The 17,140-nt window shown below is 47.9% G+C and overlaps 1 protein-coding gene across 2 annotated transcripts in view; it reads right to left on the bottom strand.

Annotated features, from left to right (window-relative positions):
* DEPTOR (DEP domain containing MTOR interacting protein) overlaps window positions 1-17,140 on the bottom strand; it is a 149,822-nt gene that overhangs the window by 50,284 nt on the left and 82,398 nt on the right. For both annotated transcript variants that reach the window (XM_029063527.2, XM_039911842.1), the window contains exon 4: window positions 13,500-13,678. In XM_029063527.2, the coding sequence (XP_028919360.1) occupies window positions 13,500-13,678 (179 nt within the window). The remainder of the gene's footprint in view (window positions 1-13,499; window positions 13,679-17,140) is intronic.

Raw genomic sequence — 17,140 nt, 5'->3', positions numbered from 1 at the left:
TGAACCCCAGGTGGGACAGGGATCATGCCCAACCTGTTTATCTTGCATCCACCCCAGAGCTTAATACAGTGCTTGGCACATTGTAAGCACTTAACAAATACCATTTTAAAAAAATGCTGGGATAATTACAAGAAGCAGCTGCTAAAGAGCAGTGTGGCCTAGTGGAAATAGCATGGGCCTGGGAGTCAGAGGACCTGGATTCTACTAATCATTCATTCGTTCATTCAATTGTATTTACTGAGCGCTTACCGTGTGCAGAGCACTGTACTAAGCACTTGGAAAGTATAATTCGGCAACAGATAGAGACAATCCCTACCCAACAACGGGCTCCTAGATCCACCATTTGCCTGCTGTGTGGCACTGGGCAAGTCACTTTGCTTTTCTGTGCCTCAGTTTCTTCATCTGCAAAATGGAGATTCAATAACCCTTCTCCCTCCCCTTTAGATTGCGAGCCCCAGTACGGGCACAGACTGTGCCTGATCTCATGAACTTGTATTTACCCCAGTGGTTAGTACAGTGCTTGGCACCATGTTTATTTGTGAGCCCGTCATTGGGTAGGGATTGTCTCCATCTGTTGCCGAATTGTCCATTCCAAGCGCTTAGTACAGTGCTCTGCACATAGTAAGCGCTCAATAAATACTATTGAATATCATTATATCAGTATAAGAGAAGCAGTGTGGCTTAGTTGAAAGAGCCCGGGCTTGGGAGTCAGAGAACGGGGGTTCTAATCCCGGCTCCGCCACTTGCCCGTAGTGGGGCCTTGGGCAAGTCGCTTCACTTCTCTGTGCCTCAGTTACCTCATCTGAAATATGGGGATTAAGACTGTGAGCCCCACGTGGGACAACCTGATTACCCTGTATCTACCCCAGTGCTTAGAACAGTGGTTGGCACATAGTAAGTGCTTATTACCATCATCGTCATCATTATATTATATCGATATAATTCATTCATTCAATCGAACTTATTGAGCGCTTACCGTGTGAGGAGCACTGTACTAAGCACTTGGAAAGTACAATTCGGCAACAGATAGAGACAATCCCTGCCCAGCGACGGGCTCACAGTCTATCAAGTCACACGCAGTCCCAGGAGCTCACCTCTAAGGAGGCAATACATTTATTAAGCACTTACTCTGTGCTAAGCACTGGGGCAATGCAAGGTTTATGGACAGTACAAATTTTACAGATAAGAAAACTGAGGCTCAGAGAGGTTAAATAATAATTTTGGTACGCGTTAAGCACTTACTATGTGCCAAGCACTGTTCTAAGCACTGGAGTAGATACAAGGTAATCAGGTTGAACCCAGTCCCTGTCCCACATGGGGCTCATAGGTAGAGCAGCGTAGCTCAGTGGAAAGAGCCCGGGCTTGGGAGTCAGAGGTCATGGGTTCGAATCCTAGCTCTGCCACTTGTCAGCTGTGTGACTGTGGGCGAGTCACTTCGCTTCTCTGTGCCTCCGTTACCTCATCTGTAAAATGGGGATTCACTGTGAGCCTCACGTGGGATGACCTGATGACCCTGTATCTCCCCCAGCGCTTAGAACAGTGCTCTGCACATAGTAAGCGCTTAACAAATACCAACATTTTTATTATTAATCCCCCTTTTATACAGACGAGGGAACCGAATCACGGTGAACTGAGTTGCCCAAGATCACATAGCAGACACGTGGAAGAGACAGGATTAGAACCCATGACCTTCTGACTCCCAAGCCCGTGCTCTATCCACTACACCGCGCTGCTGCTCCAGGTCTCAGAGTAGACAAGTGGCAGAGCTGGGATTAGAACCCAAGTCCTCAGACTCCCGGGCCCGTGCTTGTTCCACTAGGCTGCGAATGATAGATTTCGTTGAGTTTACTCCTTCCTCTCTTTCTTTCCCTGGGCATCTATCTTGTTGCTATCCCTCCCTTCTAGACTGTGAGACCCTTAACAGGCCCAGAGACCAGATCTGATTCAATTTCCTTTTACCTTTCCCTTCACCAAGGAACCATCATCAGGAAAAATGAAAAATGCCCACAGGCAAGCCTAAAATCTAACTACTTTTTCAGAGCTACGTAAGCCACGTTTACTGATTTCCCCCATCTACTGATCAGGAGCCCCGTGTGGGACGGGGACTGCTTCCAACCTGATTGTTCCTAATAATCATAATAGTAATGTTGGTATTTGTTAAGTGCTTACTATGTGCAGAGCACTGTTCTAAGCGCTGGGGTAGATACAGGGTAATCAGGTTGTCATTCATTCATTCATTCAATAGTATTTATTGAGCGCTTACTATGTGCAGAGCACTGTACTAAGCGCTTGGAATGAACAAGTCGGCAACAGATAGAGACGGTCCCTGCCGTTTGACGGGCTTACGGTCTAATCGGGGGAGACGGACAGACGAGAACGATGGCAATAAAGAGAGGTTGTCCCACGTGAGGCTCACAGTTAATCCCCATTTGACAGATGAGGTCACCGAGGCACAGAGAAGTGAAGTGACTCGCCCACAGTCACACAGCTGACAAGTGGCAGAGCCGGCATTCGAACCCATGACCTCTGACTCCCAAGCCCGGGCTCCTTCCACTGAGCCACGCCGCTCTACCTATCCCAGCACGAAGTACAGTGCTTGCCACAGTTTAAGTGCTTAACAAATACCACGATTATTATTCTTATAAGGTTTTGGAAAAGAGCCTCCACCCTCCTTGGAAACAGCCTTATTCATTCTTTATTTTATGGATTCGCTAAGCCCTTACTATGTGTCAAGTACCGTTCTAAGCGCTGGGGTAGATACAGGTTTTTCAGGTTGGACACGGTCCCTGCCCCACGACGGGCTCACACTCTAAATTGGAGAGAGGAGAATCTGAATCCCTCTTTTATCGATGAGGTAAATGAGACAGGGAAATTAATGACTTGCACAAAGTCCCACAGTAAACACTCAGCAAAGCCAGGATTAGAACACAGATCCATCTGACTCTCAGGCCCGCGCTCTATACGCTAGGCCACGTTATTCTCTAGCAGGTTCTTGGAGAAGATGAAAGCTTGGCATCACTGCAGGTGCAAAATACCTGTAATCCCTGGAACTCCAACTTTACAGAAACACAGAGGGAAGAACTGTTCAATTACCTTTGGTTACGGTGATCTTCTCTTAACCTCTCAGGACCATGAAAAATCATTTTTCCTGTAACCCATTAATGTGATTCATACCAGTTTCATTGAGGAAAAAAACCCCTAATTAACTTCAAAGGGGGAAGATAAACTAATGTCAGTCTATACAGTGATCTGGATATAGCAGTATTTCCTTCTGAATATCTCCAGGATCTCCAATTGTGAAATTTCAGCTGAGTTGTACATAATTCTTAATTCAAGATCTTTACTAACAGTTGAATATTGGAGTGGATAGAAAGGGCGGACATGTTTTCATCCAGTTCAGCCTTGAAACGTCGGTTTACACCAGAAGTTAAGATGGTTAGCTTGGTTACATCTTTAGGTTAACAAACTGGCACAGTGCAATTACAGTCAAAGTAAAGCTACACTAAGGGAAAGTGAAAGCGGACATAAAAATATCGATTTATTTAACTGGGCTGTGTCTTTCAAGTCACCGGCAGCTTTCCAGGAAACTCAGAGAGATCAATCAAATACCCAGTGGCATTTTTGGGGCACCTCTTGTACACAGAACATTCATTCATTCAAAAGTATTTATTGAGCGCTTACTATGTGCAGAGCACTGTTCTAAGCGCTGGGGGAGATACAGAGTAATCAGGTTGTCCCACGTGAGGCTCACAGTTAATTCCCATTTTACAGATGAGGTCACTGAGGCCCAGAGAAGTGAAGTCACTCGCCCACTGTCAGCTGACAAGTGGCAGAGCCGGAATTCGAACCCATGACCTCTGACTCCCAAGCCCGGGCTCTTTCCACTGAGCCACGCTGATTAGATATGGGTTGTGGAGAGAAGCTGATGGTGGACATCCGTGCAGGAGAGTCACACACTGGATGCCGAGGAGAGCCGCAGAGATCTGACGACTGGGTTATACTAAAAAGCGTACTGAGAAGCAGCGTGGCTCAGTGGAAAGAGCCCGGGCTTTGGAGTCAGAGGTTATGGGTTCGAATCCCAGCTCGGCCACTTGTCAGCTGTGTGACTTTGGGCGAGTCACTTCACTTCTCGGTGCCTCAGTTCCGTCATCTGTATAATGGTGATGAAGACTGTGAGCCCCACGTGGGATGACCTGATTCCCCTGTGTCTACCCCAGCGCTTAGAACAGTGCTCAGCACATAGTAAGCGCTTAACAAATACCAACATTATTATTATTATCAAAAGCCGAAATTCGCTTTCTAGAGCGTCTGAAACGACAGCTCACCTGACGGTGGACAAAAAACGGACCTTGCAGGATTCCGCCAATTAAAACGTTCCGTTGTGCGGTTTCCTGGGGCAGAAGGATGCTTTGTCCTATACAAAGCCCCAGTTGTGGAGAATCAGAAGTTGAAGGAATTTGCTCTGGGACTGAACAACAAAACAGGAGCCAAATATCGGAAAAGGAGGAGATCATTTTGAGACGCAGGGTGGCCCCAGCTGAGATTAGAAAATGCGGGCGCTTAGTTGTAAAACACCCCAGTTATACTCCTTCTGAAACTATTTTAGATATAATAAAAATAATAATACTAGGGGTATTTGTTAGGTGCTTACTATGTGCCAGGCCCTAAGCACTGGGGTAGATAGAAGATAATCGGGTTGGACACGGTCCCTGTCCCACAGAGGGTTCCCAGTCTCAAACTGCATTTTGCAGATGAGGAAACTGAGGCACAGAGTAGAAAAGTGACTTGCCCCAGGTCATACGGCAAAGTGGTGGAGCGAGGATTAGAACCCAGTTTCTTCTGACTCCCAGGACCATGCTCAACCCACGAGGCCATGCTGCTAGGCAGCGTGGCTCAGTGGAAAGAGCACGGGCTCGGGAGTCAGAGGTCATGAGTTCGACTCCCGGCTCTGCCACTTGTCAGCTGTGTGACTGTGGGCGAGTCGCTTCACTTCTCTGGGCCTCAGTGACCTCATCTGTAAAATGGGGATTAACTGTGAGCCTCACGTGGGACAACCCGATGACCCTGTATCTAACCCAGCGCTTAGAACGGTGCTCGGCACATAGTAAGCGCTTAACGAAAACCGACATTATTATTCTCTATTTGGGAGGATGGAAGGAAGGAAGAGGGCAAACTATAAGAGTGTACGCTGTAAGACTCTGTAGAGATGATAGCTTTAAAAATATGATTTTAAAAAACCGCACTGTGTTTGACTATTTTTGCTGCGTACTTTAGCGGCCAAGAGTTTTACTGCCGGCACTAAAGCTAATAAGTAGGCGGAAGGTCAAACTGGATTTTACTCTTCCGTATGAACTTGGCTGGCTAAGTTCAAAGGGCAGAATCTTGACTTAAGCTATATTCCGCAAAGAGAAAGATCAGGATTTGGCTTTCAGACACAGTCTGTGGAGCCAAAGGCTGCCACAATAACAAAAAATATCCTGTTTTGACTGGTAAATGCCATATGTTTAGTTTGTCATTAAATTGAGGGGAAAAAAAATCTATGTATCGAATTTAAATTCTCTTCAATCATAATCACAATCGGGATCCTTTGGGGATTGCACGCCCAAATCCTTCGTGCACCTCAAATTCAGCTCTGGGAGCCAGAAATGATTTTGTCTGTGAGTGAGTTGTTAAATCGTACTCCTCTCAGCGCTCAGTACATTGTCCTACACGCAGTAAGCGCTCAGTAAATACAATTGACTGACTGACTGAATTCAAATTCTATCTCCCAACCCCTCAGCCTATCTAGATATGCATTTGCCTAAACAAAACCAAACAAGAAAATTCAAGGACAAGCACATCTATAGCTCTGACACTTCAATAGGTCCAGCTGGGTCTTGCAAATTTAAAATTTTGCAGATAATAATAATAATGTTGGTATTTGTTAAGCGCTTACTATGTGCAGAGCACTGTTCTAAGCGCTGGGGTAGATACAGGGTCATCAGGTTGTCCCACGTGGGGCTCCCAGTCTTAATCCCCATTTTACAGATGAGGGAACTGAGGCACCGAGAAGTGAAGTGACCTGCCCACAGTCACACAGCTGACGAGTGGCAGAGCCGGGATTAGAACCCATGACCTCTGACTCCCAAGCCCGGGCTCTTTCCACTGAGCAGATGAGAGAATGGACGGCATCTTAAATACTAGAAGCAGCGTGGCTCTGTGGAAAGAGCCCAGACTTGGGAATCCGAGGTCATGGGTTCGAGTCCCAGCTCTGCCACTTGTCAGCTGTGTGACTGTAGGCAAGTCACTTCACTTCTCTGTGCCTCAGTGACCTCATCTGTAAAATGGGGATTAACTGTGAGCCTCATCTGGGACAACCTGACTACCCTGAATCTACCCCAGCGCTTAGAACAGTGCTCTGCTCATAGCAAGGGCTTAACAAATACCAACATTATTATTTTACTCTCCCGAGCTAAAATGTACCAATCAGTGGCATGTATTGAGCACTTACTGTGTGCAGGCCACTGTAGTAAACACTTGAATCTATTTAAGCATCTGTTTCATGCACTAGACTATAAAACTCTAGAGAGCAGCACTCGCGTCTTCACTAGTGTCTTACTCTTTGAAAATATCCCAAGCACGCTGCACATTGCTCTGCATCCTGTATTTGCTCAGTAAGTATCACCGATGAGGACGAAGAAGAAAAAGGAGGTGGACGTAGAGGTGGAGACAGTGCCCCTGGTTAAAATGTACTTATCTACCCCAGCGCTTAGAACAGTGCTCTGCACGAAGCAAGCGCTTAACAAATACCAACATTATTATTATTATATATTTATATTAATATCTGTCTCCCCCTCTAGACCGTAAGCTCGTTTAGTCTGTTTATTGTCAAATCGTGCTCTTCCAAGCATTCAGTATGGTGTTTTGCCCATAGTAAGCGCTCAGTAAGTATGACTGACCGACTGAATGAAGCAGAGAACTAGGCAGTGGGAGGTTTAGTTCTACAAAGGGCTCAGACTTGGGGTGGTCTTGAACAAGGTGCTGAACGTTGAGCACCGAGTCGGAGAAATTATGCAACTTTTAAAGAAATCATGCAACTTCCCGAATAGGGATGCTGCTGTGGGAGGATAGAAGGACCGGGGAAAGCACTCTGAGCTCAGAAGGACGATGGTGCTACCGTCCAAGGGATTATGATTCTTGCTCCTAACCACCTCGATGTAACTGAGCAAAGAAGCCGCATGGCCTAGTGGAAAGAGCACAGGCCTGGGAGTCAGAAGGATGTGAGTTCTAATTCCTACTCTGCCACTTGTCTGCGGTGTGACCTTGGGCAAGTCACTTTACTTCTCAGTTTCCTCAACAGCAAAATGGGGATTCAATACCTGTTCTCATTCCTACTGAGATTTTGAGTCCCAAGCACGACAGGGACTGTGTCCTACCTAATTAACTTGAGCGTACCCCAGCGCTTACTATGTGCTAAACACTGTTCTGTATGCCAAACATTGGTTAAGCACTTAGAACAGTGTTTGGCACATAGTAAGTGCTTAACAAATACCTTAAAAAATGAGGTGTCAGAAATTAGTTAGAACCTATTGGGAAAAGGGTGTTTTCTGCTTACTTTCTATGAAGAAATTAATTTGTAGACTACTTAGTGTTCCATATTTTAAGACATTGGTGAGATCATATCTAATTTAGATATTACCCTATATATTATACACACATATATACATATTCACATATAAGAATAATTGTAACTGTGGTATTTGTTAAGCGCTTACACTGTGCCAGGCACTGTACTGAGCGTTGGGGGGTGGTGGGGAATACAAGAAAGTCAGGTTGGACACAGTCCCTGTCCCGTGTGGGGCTAATAATCTCAATCCCCATTTTACAGATGAGGTAACTGAGGCCCAGAGAAGTGAAGTGATTTGCCCAAGGTCACACAGCAGACGAGGGGCAGAGGCGGGATTAGAACCCCCAACCTTCTGACTCCCAGGCCCATGCTCTATTCACTACACCCTGCAGCTTCTCAGATATACACACACATATATACGTATATTTTCTCTTTCATATAGAATATCAAAACTCAAAACGACTTCATGAAGAAGAGTGATGGGAAAAGAAAATCAATTAATGTTAATTGTTGAACGCTTATTATGTGCAGAGCACTCTACTTGGGAGAGTACAATATAACAGAAGAGTATCAGTCAGTTTGCGACTCGCCAACATTCGAGAAAAGAGTCGATATAAAATCGCTGTTGCTATGGGCGACAAAAAGGATTATTTACAGCAGACCTTCGGTTTACATGTCTGGCACCCGCCTTCTTTAACACATCCCAAACTGGCACTCTTTTTAGATGCTAAAGCCCCTTCTTGTAACTGCTGCGGAAAAGGGCAGCGGGAGAGGCTATCGGGAAATGGAGTAAGGAGAACAGAACGATGCCAGTTTTACTCTGGGCTGTGCCGTGGAGGACGGAAAAATCGCTTTCTCACCAGCTTTCCGGTCTGCTCCAGCACCCCTGCCTGACAGCTGTCTACATTTTTCTTCAGAGACGATAATCCATCTCCAAAGATGTGACAATTCTTTCCTAGACTAGGTGGCAAGCATCCAGCCTTAAAAATAATGTCTTGCCCACTCGCTCAGATTAAATAACAAAAGCAGTAAAGAACGCTGTTTTCGTTAACTGGGCGCTTCCTGGAAGAAAACAACTTCGTATGACCCGGCAAATGTTTATGTGCTAAACCAAGAGTTAAAACCCTAAAACCAAAGGGCCCGTTTCCTGTTTCTCTCTCTCTCTCTTTTTTAAAAAAATCTAGATATGGCTCAAGAGCTTTTAGCTGTAAGTGCCCAATCTTCCTCTCCCTCAATCACTTTACTCGGTCGGGCGTGCTCCCGAATCTCTAGAAGTCCTGAGTTGAATGCCTTCGAAAACATTCAGTGCTGAAAACGTTATCCTCTTCCCTTATCCAATAAAATTTTATCTCTACAGTCTATTTGGCTTTATGAATTTATACTGGGAGAACATGCAGTTATGTTTTACTTGGACCTTTTATCCAACGAATTGTCCTTGAGATAACTTCTCCTCGAGATCATAGTGTAAATCGATCAATCGGTGGTATTTATTGAGTGCTTACTGGGTGCAGAGCACTGTACTCAGTGCTTTGGAGAGTAATAATAATAACGTTGGTATTTGTTAAGCGCTAACTATGTGCAGAGCACTGCTCTAAGCGCTGGGGGAGATACAGGGTGATCAGGTTGTCCCACTTGAGGCTCCCAGTTAATCCCCATTTTACAGATGAGGTAACTGAGGCACAGAGAAGCGACTTGCCCACGGTCACACAGCCGACGAGTGGCAGAGCCGGGATTCGAACCCATGACCTCTGGCTCCCAAGCCCGGGCTCTTTTCAGTGAGTTGGTAGACACGTTCCCAGCCCATCCCGAGCTTATAGTCTGGAAGGATAGTAGAAGTAATAATATTTATTATTTACTATGCACTGTTATTGTGCACTGTATTAGGTGCTGACTTTTCATTCAAGATCGAGGTCAAAAAGGGTGTGAGGGGGTTGAGGTGGGGTAGGGCTTTGAAGGGGTGTGGGGTTTAGAGGATGGAAGCCACCACCAGCCCTCAGAGGGAAGATCTCTGTCCCGCAGCTCTTTCATTCATTCATTCATTCATTCATTCGACAGTATTTATTGAGCGCTTACTATGGGCAGAGCACTGTACTAAGCGCTTGGAACGTACAAATCGGCAACAGATCGAGACAGTCCCTGCCCTTTGACGGGCTTACGGTCTAATCGGGGGAGACGGACAGACGAGAACGATGGCGATACATAGAATCGTAGCAGTAAATAGGCTCTTGGCTGGACCAGGAGCCTGGTGGTAGCCCCAAAGAGAGGAGCGGCTAATGGCAGAAGCCAGTCTGGCAGAGAAGCCCCTACCAAGCCCTAGCCAGTGTGACGGGAGCCAGCTGCCTGGTAGAATAATAATAATAATAATGTTGGTATTTGTTAAGCGCCTACTATGTGCCGAGCGCTGTTCTGAGCGCTGGGGTAGAGACAGGGTCATCAGGTTGTCCCACGTGAGGCTCAGGGTCTTCATCCCCATTTCCCAGATGAGGTAACCGAGGCACAGAGAAGTGAAGTGACTCGCCCACCGTCACACAGCTGACGAGTGGCAGGGCCGGCATTCGAACCCATGACCTCTGGCTCCCAAGCCCGTGCTCTTTCCACTGAGCCACGCTGCTTCTCAACTGACCAAGCGCTCCTTTCCTCTTCTCCCACTCCCTTCTGCGTCGTCCTTGCACTTGGATTTGCTCTCTTTATTCACCCTCAGCCCTACAGTGTTTCTCTGCGTAGCCACAATTTTTTTTATCTATATTACTGTCCGTCTCCCCTTCTAGACTGTAAACTCACTGTGGGCCAGGGACGGGTCTACCAGCTCTGTTCATTTTGTACTCTAATAGTAATAGTAATAATGATAATAATAATAGAGAAGCAGCGTGGCTCAGTGGAAAGAGCCCGGGCTTGGGAGTCAGAGGTCATGGGTTCGAATCCCTTCTCTGCCACTTGTCAGCTGTGTAATTGTGGGCGAGTCACTTCACTTCTCTGGGCCTCAGTTCCCTCATCTGTAAAATGGGGACGAAGACCGTGAGCCTCACGTGGGACAACCTGATTACCCTGTATCTACCCCAGCACTTAGAACAGTGCTCTGTACATAGTAAGCGCTTAACAAATACCAACATTATTATATTATTAGTATTTGTTAAGCGCTTACTATGAGCTAGGCACTGTACTAAGTGGAGGGGTGGGTACAAGCAAATCGAGTCCAACACAGTCCCTGTCCCATGTGGGACTCACGGTCTCAATCCCCATTTTACAGATGAGATAACTGAGGCATAGAGAAGTAAAGTGCCTTGCCCAAGGTCACACAGAAGACAAGTGGCGGGGTTGAGATTAGAACCCATAGCCTTCTGATTTAAAGTGCTTAGTACAGTGCTCTGCACAGGGTAAGCGCTCAATAAAAGCCACTGATTGATTGCTTGAAGGAGAAGCCCAAATTCGCTCCTTAGGGCTGGCAAAATCTGGGGCCTGGGGCGGGCTAGCTGGCAAAAACCCTGAGTGACCATGGCCCATCTTGTAATCCTGGAGTTGGTGCCATCGTATGAAGAGAATTCAGCCCAGGCCGGGGACTGTGAGTGGAGAAAGGCGGGTGGTGACTTCCTCGACCCCGACAGACAGTGACTCTCTCCCTCTTCAAAGCCGTACCGAAGGCCCATCTCCTCCAAGAGGCCTTCCCTGACTAAGCCCTCCTTTCCTCTTCTCCCACTCCCTTCTGCGGTGCCCCGACTTGCTGCCTTTATTCACCCCCAGCTCCCAGCCCCACTTACATACATAATTTACGTATATAATTAAGTTATTACAGAATTTACACACGTACCTGTACTTTACGTATTTATTTATTCATTCATATTAATGTCTGTCTCCGCCTCTAGACTGTAAACTCACTACGGGCAGGGGATGAGTCCATTTATTGTTCTATTGTCCTCTCCCAAATGCTCAGTTCGGTGTTTTACACCCGGTAAGCGCTCAATAGATATGATTAAATTGAATGAATGAATGAAAGGAGGTAGGGAGGTTGGATCCTCCACTAGGACAGAGACGCATTTAGCCCCATCCATCTTTTCTGGTTGACCCTCCCCTCAATATATTGCCGACAGGCCATTGTGAGATTATCAGATTATTCAAGGGACGGGACCGTGTCTTTATCTTCTCCTAGAGTTTCTCACACAACCAGCGGCAAGGCCGAAGCGGGTAGAGCAGGGCCCTGCGGGTCAGAAGAGCGTGGGTTCTAATTCCGGCTCTGCCACTTGTCTGCCGTGTTACCTCAGGCAAGTCACTTCACTGCTCTGGGCCTCAGTTCCCTCATCTGTAAGATGGGGATCGAGGCTGTGTGACCCACGTGGGACAGGGACTGGGTCCAACCTGATTTGCTTGTGTCCACCCCAGTGCCTGGTACATAGTCAGCACTTCACAAAATACCATAATTATTATTATTTCTATTATCCAGCCCAGTACCCCGCATCTGTAAGTGCTCAATAAATCCTCCCAAATAAACGAAGAAAACAACGCCGCTTGGGACTTTTCCCTTTCTTGCCTCTCTCAATCCGGAGATCGAATGGAGCAAATCCGGGGAGCGGCTTCGGCTGCCGGGAAGGGGACGGGTGAGTGAACTGGTTTTAACCCCCGGGAAACTGGAGGTGAAACGGTGGGTGGGGAAGGAGGGTGAGCGTTCTAGACCACCCTTCGGACGGACTGTGGTCCGCTGCCCAGGAATCTGTTGCAGGTGCCGGCGGGACGAGCACCGAAATCTGAAGATTTGATCGCTGAAACCTGTCAGCCTGCTCTGTTTCCGATTTGCCAGCCAAATTCCGACAGGTGGCAGCTGTACTCAGTCAATCGATGGTACTCATTGAGTGCCTCTGTGCAGAGCACTGTACTAAGCGCTTGATAGTCATTATCATCGTCATAGTAATCATAATATTCATCCATTCATTCATTCAATAGTATTTATTGAGCGCTTACTATGTGCAGAGCACTGTACTAAGCGCTTGGAATGAACAAGTCGGCAACAGACAGAGAGGTGCCTACTGTGTGCCAGGCACTGAACTAAACGCTGGGGTGGATACAAGCAAATCGGGTTGGACACAGTCCCTGTCCCATTTGGGGCTCGCGATTTCAATCGCCCTTTTACAGATAATGCAACTGAGGCCCAGAGAAGTGAAGCGACTTGCCCAAGGCCGCACAGCAGACAGGTGGCGGAGCTGGGATTAGAACCCGTGACCTTCTGACTCCCAGGCCCAGACGCTAACCACTCCGCTACGCTGCTTCTCAGGCTGCTCGACTCCTCCCGCTACAGCTTCCGGATCACCCGCCGCAAGGAGCGAATCCTGTGGCCTGCTCTTCCCCTCTCATCGGCAGCAATCAATCAGTGGTACTTATTGAGCGGCACCTGCGTTCAGAGCACCGTACTGAGCGCTTGGGAGAGGAGAATATAACGGAGTTGGGAGTCACGTTCCCTGCCCACCGCGAGCCAGTGATTGGCTGAGTGAGGTGGGCTGTCCAGCTGATAATAATGTCGGTATTTGTTAAGCGCTTACTATGTGCAGAGCACTGTTCTAAGCGCTGGGGGAGAAACAGGGTCATCAGGTTGTCCCACGTGAGGCTCACAGTTAATCCCCATTTTACAGATGAGGTCACTGAGGCCCAGAGAAGCGAAGTGACTTGCCCACAGTCACACCTGTGAGCTCTTTGTGAGCAGGGGATGTGTCTGTTTACTGTTCTACTGTCCTTCCCAAGCGCTTAGTACGGTGCTCTGCACCCGGTAGGAGCTCAACAAGTACAACGGAATGATGAATGAATAAGCCTGGATCCGCTGGACCTTCCGGATGCCTGTAAAGGCCGCGATGGATCCGTCCTAGAGGAGCCCGGAGCGTCCCGGCTGCCGCGGGGCGGGGGACGCCCTCACCGTGCTGAATGATGCCGTGTTCCAAGAGCCTGTGGCCGAGCTGCTCCGCTTCGCTCCTCGTCGTGGCCTCGCCCTCCTGAACCAACCACTCGAGAAACTCTGACGCCATGAAGGTTCGCTCGTACTTGATGCCTTCTTCTTCCCTGGGCTGCAAGAGGGTGTTTTCAGAACTCATCAGCCTGTTGGGGGTTAAAAAAAAATAATAATTTTATCAATTTTAGATTTGATAAAACCCTACGGACCTTAAACACGCACCACCCCTCGGGTCTCCAAAAATCCCCAGCTGCTCGCCCTCTCGCTTAGGATCAAACGCCACAAGGACACAGTTCTAGAGAAGCAGCGAGGCTCAGTGGAAAGAGCCCGGGCTTGGGAGTCAGAGGTCATGGGTTTGAATCCCGGCTCCGCCGCTCGTCAGCTGTGTGACGGTGGGTGAGTCACTTCACTTCTCGGTGCCTCAGTTTCCTCACCTGTCAAATGGGGATGAAGACTGTGAGCCTCACGTGGGACAACCTGATTACCTGTATCTACCCCAGTGCTTAGAACGGTGCTCCGCACATAGTAAGTGCTTAACAAATACCAACATTATTATTATTATTCTAGCTTTCAATTTGTCCCAAGGTTACGAGGATCTCACTACTCGCTTTGAGTCAGTGTATTTTCTAATTTATCAATCATTCAACCAATCCGTGGTATTTATCGAGCACATACTAGGTACCGAGCACTGCACTACTATTACTACTACTACTAATAATGATGGTATTTGTTAAGCGCTCACTATGTGCCACGCACTGTACTAAATGCTGGGGTGGATACAAGTAAATCGAGTTGGCCACACTCCCTGTCCCATGTGGGGCTCACAGTCTCAATCCCCATTTTTCCGATGAGGTAACTGAGGCCCAGAGAAGTGAAGTGACTTGCCCAAGGTCACGCAACAGACAAGTGGCAGAGCCGGATTAGAACCCAGGTCCTTCTGACTCCCAGGCCCGGGCTCTATCCACTAGGCCATGCTGCTTCCCTCTTGGAATAATAATAATAATGGTGGTATTTGTTAAGCGCTTACTATGTGCAGAGCACTGTTCTAAGCGCTGGGGGGGGATACAAGGTGATCAGGTTATCCCACGTGGGGCTCACAGTCTCAATCCCCATTTTCCAGATGAGGTCACTGAGGCCCAGAGAAGTTAAATGACTTGCCCAAAGCCACACAGCTGACAAGCGGCGGAGCCGGGATTAGAACCCATGACCTCTGACTCCCAAGCCCGGGCTCTTGCCACTGAGCCATGTACAGTACAACAGAATGAGCAGACGCTCTGAGAGAAGGTGTGGAAGCTGGTCTTTATGGCCCTAAAAAGCCTCCTGTTTGCTCCTGACATTTGCCGGGACATCTAGCAGACCGATGTTTCCCAGCTGGGAGAGCGGGACTGTGTATGGTTCAGTTACACGGTCACACCCCCAGCGCTTAGTATAGCTCTTGGTACATAGTAAGCGCTTCGCAAATCCACCATTATTACTAGGCGACATTTCTAGAGACAGAAATGAAGGCGCAGTCTCTCGTGGTAATGGCGTAAAACCACGGGTCGGCAGCAGACGTGCTAATCTGCTACATCTTCGGCACGGGCCGGGGAGCCAGAAGGACCCGGGTTCTAATCCCAGGTCCACCATCTGCCTGCTGTGCAACCTTGGGTAACCAGCGTGGCTCAGAGGAACGAGCCCGGGCTTCGGAGTCAGAGGTGATGGGTTCGACTCCCGGCTCTGCCACTTGTCAGCTGTGTGACTGTGGGCGAGTCGCTTCACTTCTCTGTGCCTCAGTGACCTCATCTGTAAAATGGGGATTAACTGGGAGCCTCACGTGGGACGACCTGATTACCTGTATCTACCCCAGCGCTTAGAACGGTGCTCGGCACATAGTAAGCGCTTAACAAATACCAATATTATTATTATTATTATTATTACTTAACTCTCCTGCTCCTCAGTTCCCTCATCTGTAAAATGGAGACTGATTATCTTGCATCCACTCCAGAGTTTAGTACAGTGTCTGGTGTAATGGATAGAGAAAGGGCCCGGGAGTCAGGAGGTCACAGGCTCTAATCCCGACGCTGCCACTTGTCTGCTGCGTGACCTTGGGCAAGTCCCTTCACTTCTCCATTGTACCCTATTTATTTTGTTAATGAAATGTACATCGCCTCGATTCTATTTAGCTGCCATTGTTTTTACGAGATGTTCTTCCCCTCGACTCTATTTACTGCCATTGTTCTCGTCTGCCCGTCTCCCCCGATTAGACCGTAAGCCCGTCAAACGGCAGGGACCGTCTCTATCTGTTGCCGACTTGTTCATTCCAAGCGCTTAGTACAGTGCTCTGCACATGGTAAGCGCTCAATAAATACTATTGAATGAATGAATTCTCTGGCCTCAGTTACCTCATCTGTCAAATGGGGATTGAGATCGTGAGCCCCACATGGGATAGAGACTGTGTCCAACCTGATTTCCTTGTATCCACCCCCAGTGCTTAGTACAGTGCCTGGCACATAGTAAGCGCTTAACAAATACCATAATTATTATTATTATTGCATAGTAAGAGCTTAACAAATACCATTAAAAAATAAAATAAAATTCTGGTCAATCTCCCCAAGCTTCCTTAAAAAACGGAAACCAAAACCATGCAGGGCATTGTTTGAGATGGACTCAGGGTAAGCTTCTCTTCCCTTCAGGGGGTGCTGCCCATTTTCCTTTAGTGATGCCCTAATTAAAAAGCCTGGGAAAATCTTTAAATTCCTTCAGCATCTAGCAGCCCTTCATAAGCTAAAACCACGCAGCAGGTGGTATCCCGGGGAGCCGGACCGAGGCATATCTCTCCCGCTCTCCAATCTCACCAACTGTTCACAAATCCAGAGCGGCTTTAGGGCCAGACCAGGCCAAGGCTGCCCAGCTGGCTTGGAATAATGGAGAGAGTTCCGAAAGGGACAACCCAAACTGGCGAGTGGAAGACGGGGAGGAACCGGTCACCGTGTCTAGAGAGGCGTGAAGGGTTTGGGCCAGGCCCGGCCCACCGACTTTCTGAGGGACCCGACGAAACTACGTTTGGAAGCCCCGAGCGGGGAAGAAAGAAGGGATGGAGAGTCGATCCATCCATCGGTGATATTTATTGAGGGTTCACTGGGTGCCAAGCTCTTGGGAGAGAACTGAAGACACATCTCCTCCCTGACTAAGCCTCACTTTTCCTCATCTCCCACTCCCTTCTGAGTCGCCCTGACCTGCTCCCTTTGCTGTTCCCCCCCTCCCCGCCCCATAGCACTTATGTATATATCTGTCGTTTCATTTATTTCTATTGATGTCTGTTTACTTGAATTGATGTCTGTCTCCGTCCCTCTAGTCTGTGAGCTCCTGTGGGCAGGGATTGTCACTCTTTATTGTACTTTCCCAAGCACTTAGTACAGTGCTCTGCACACAGTAAACGCTCAATAAATACGATTGAAGTGAATTGATTTGAAGTGAATACTACAGCAGAGTGGGGAGACAGGTTCCCTGCCCGGCTCTCCCCTCGCGTCACCGACCGGGGCGGACCGAGGAAATAATAATTTGGTATTTGTTAAGCGCTTACTATGTGGCGAGCACTGTTGTAAGCGCTGGGTAGATACAAGGTAATC

The sequence above is a fragment of the Ornithorhynchus anatinus genome, chromosome 4 (genome assembly GCF_004115215.2).
Source record: "Ornithorhynchus anatinus isolate Pmale09 chromosome 4, mOrnAna1.pri.v4, whole genome shotgun sequence".
Taxonomy (NCBI): domain Eukaryota; kingdom Metazoa; phylum Chordata; class Mammalia; order Monotremata; family Ornithorhynchidae; genus Ornithorhynchus; species Ornithorhynchus anatinus.
The sequence above is the reverse complement of the archived record's forward strand: the minus strand, read 5'-3'. Positions and strand labels throughout refer to the sequence as shown.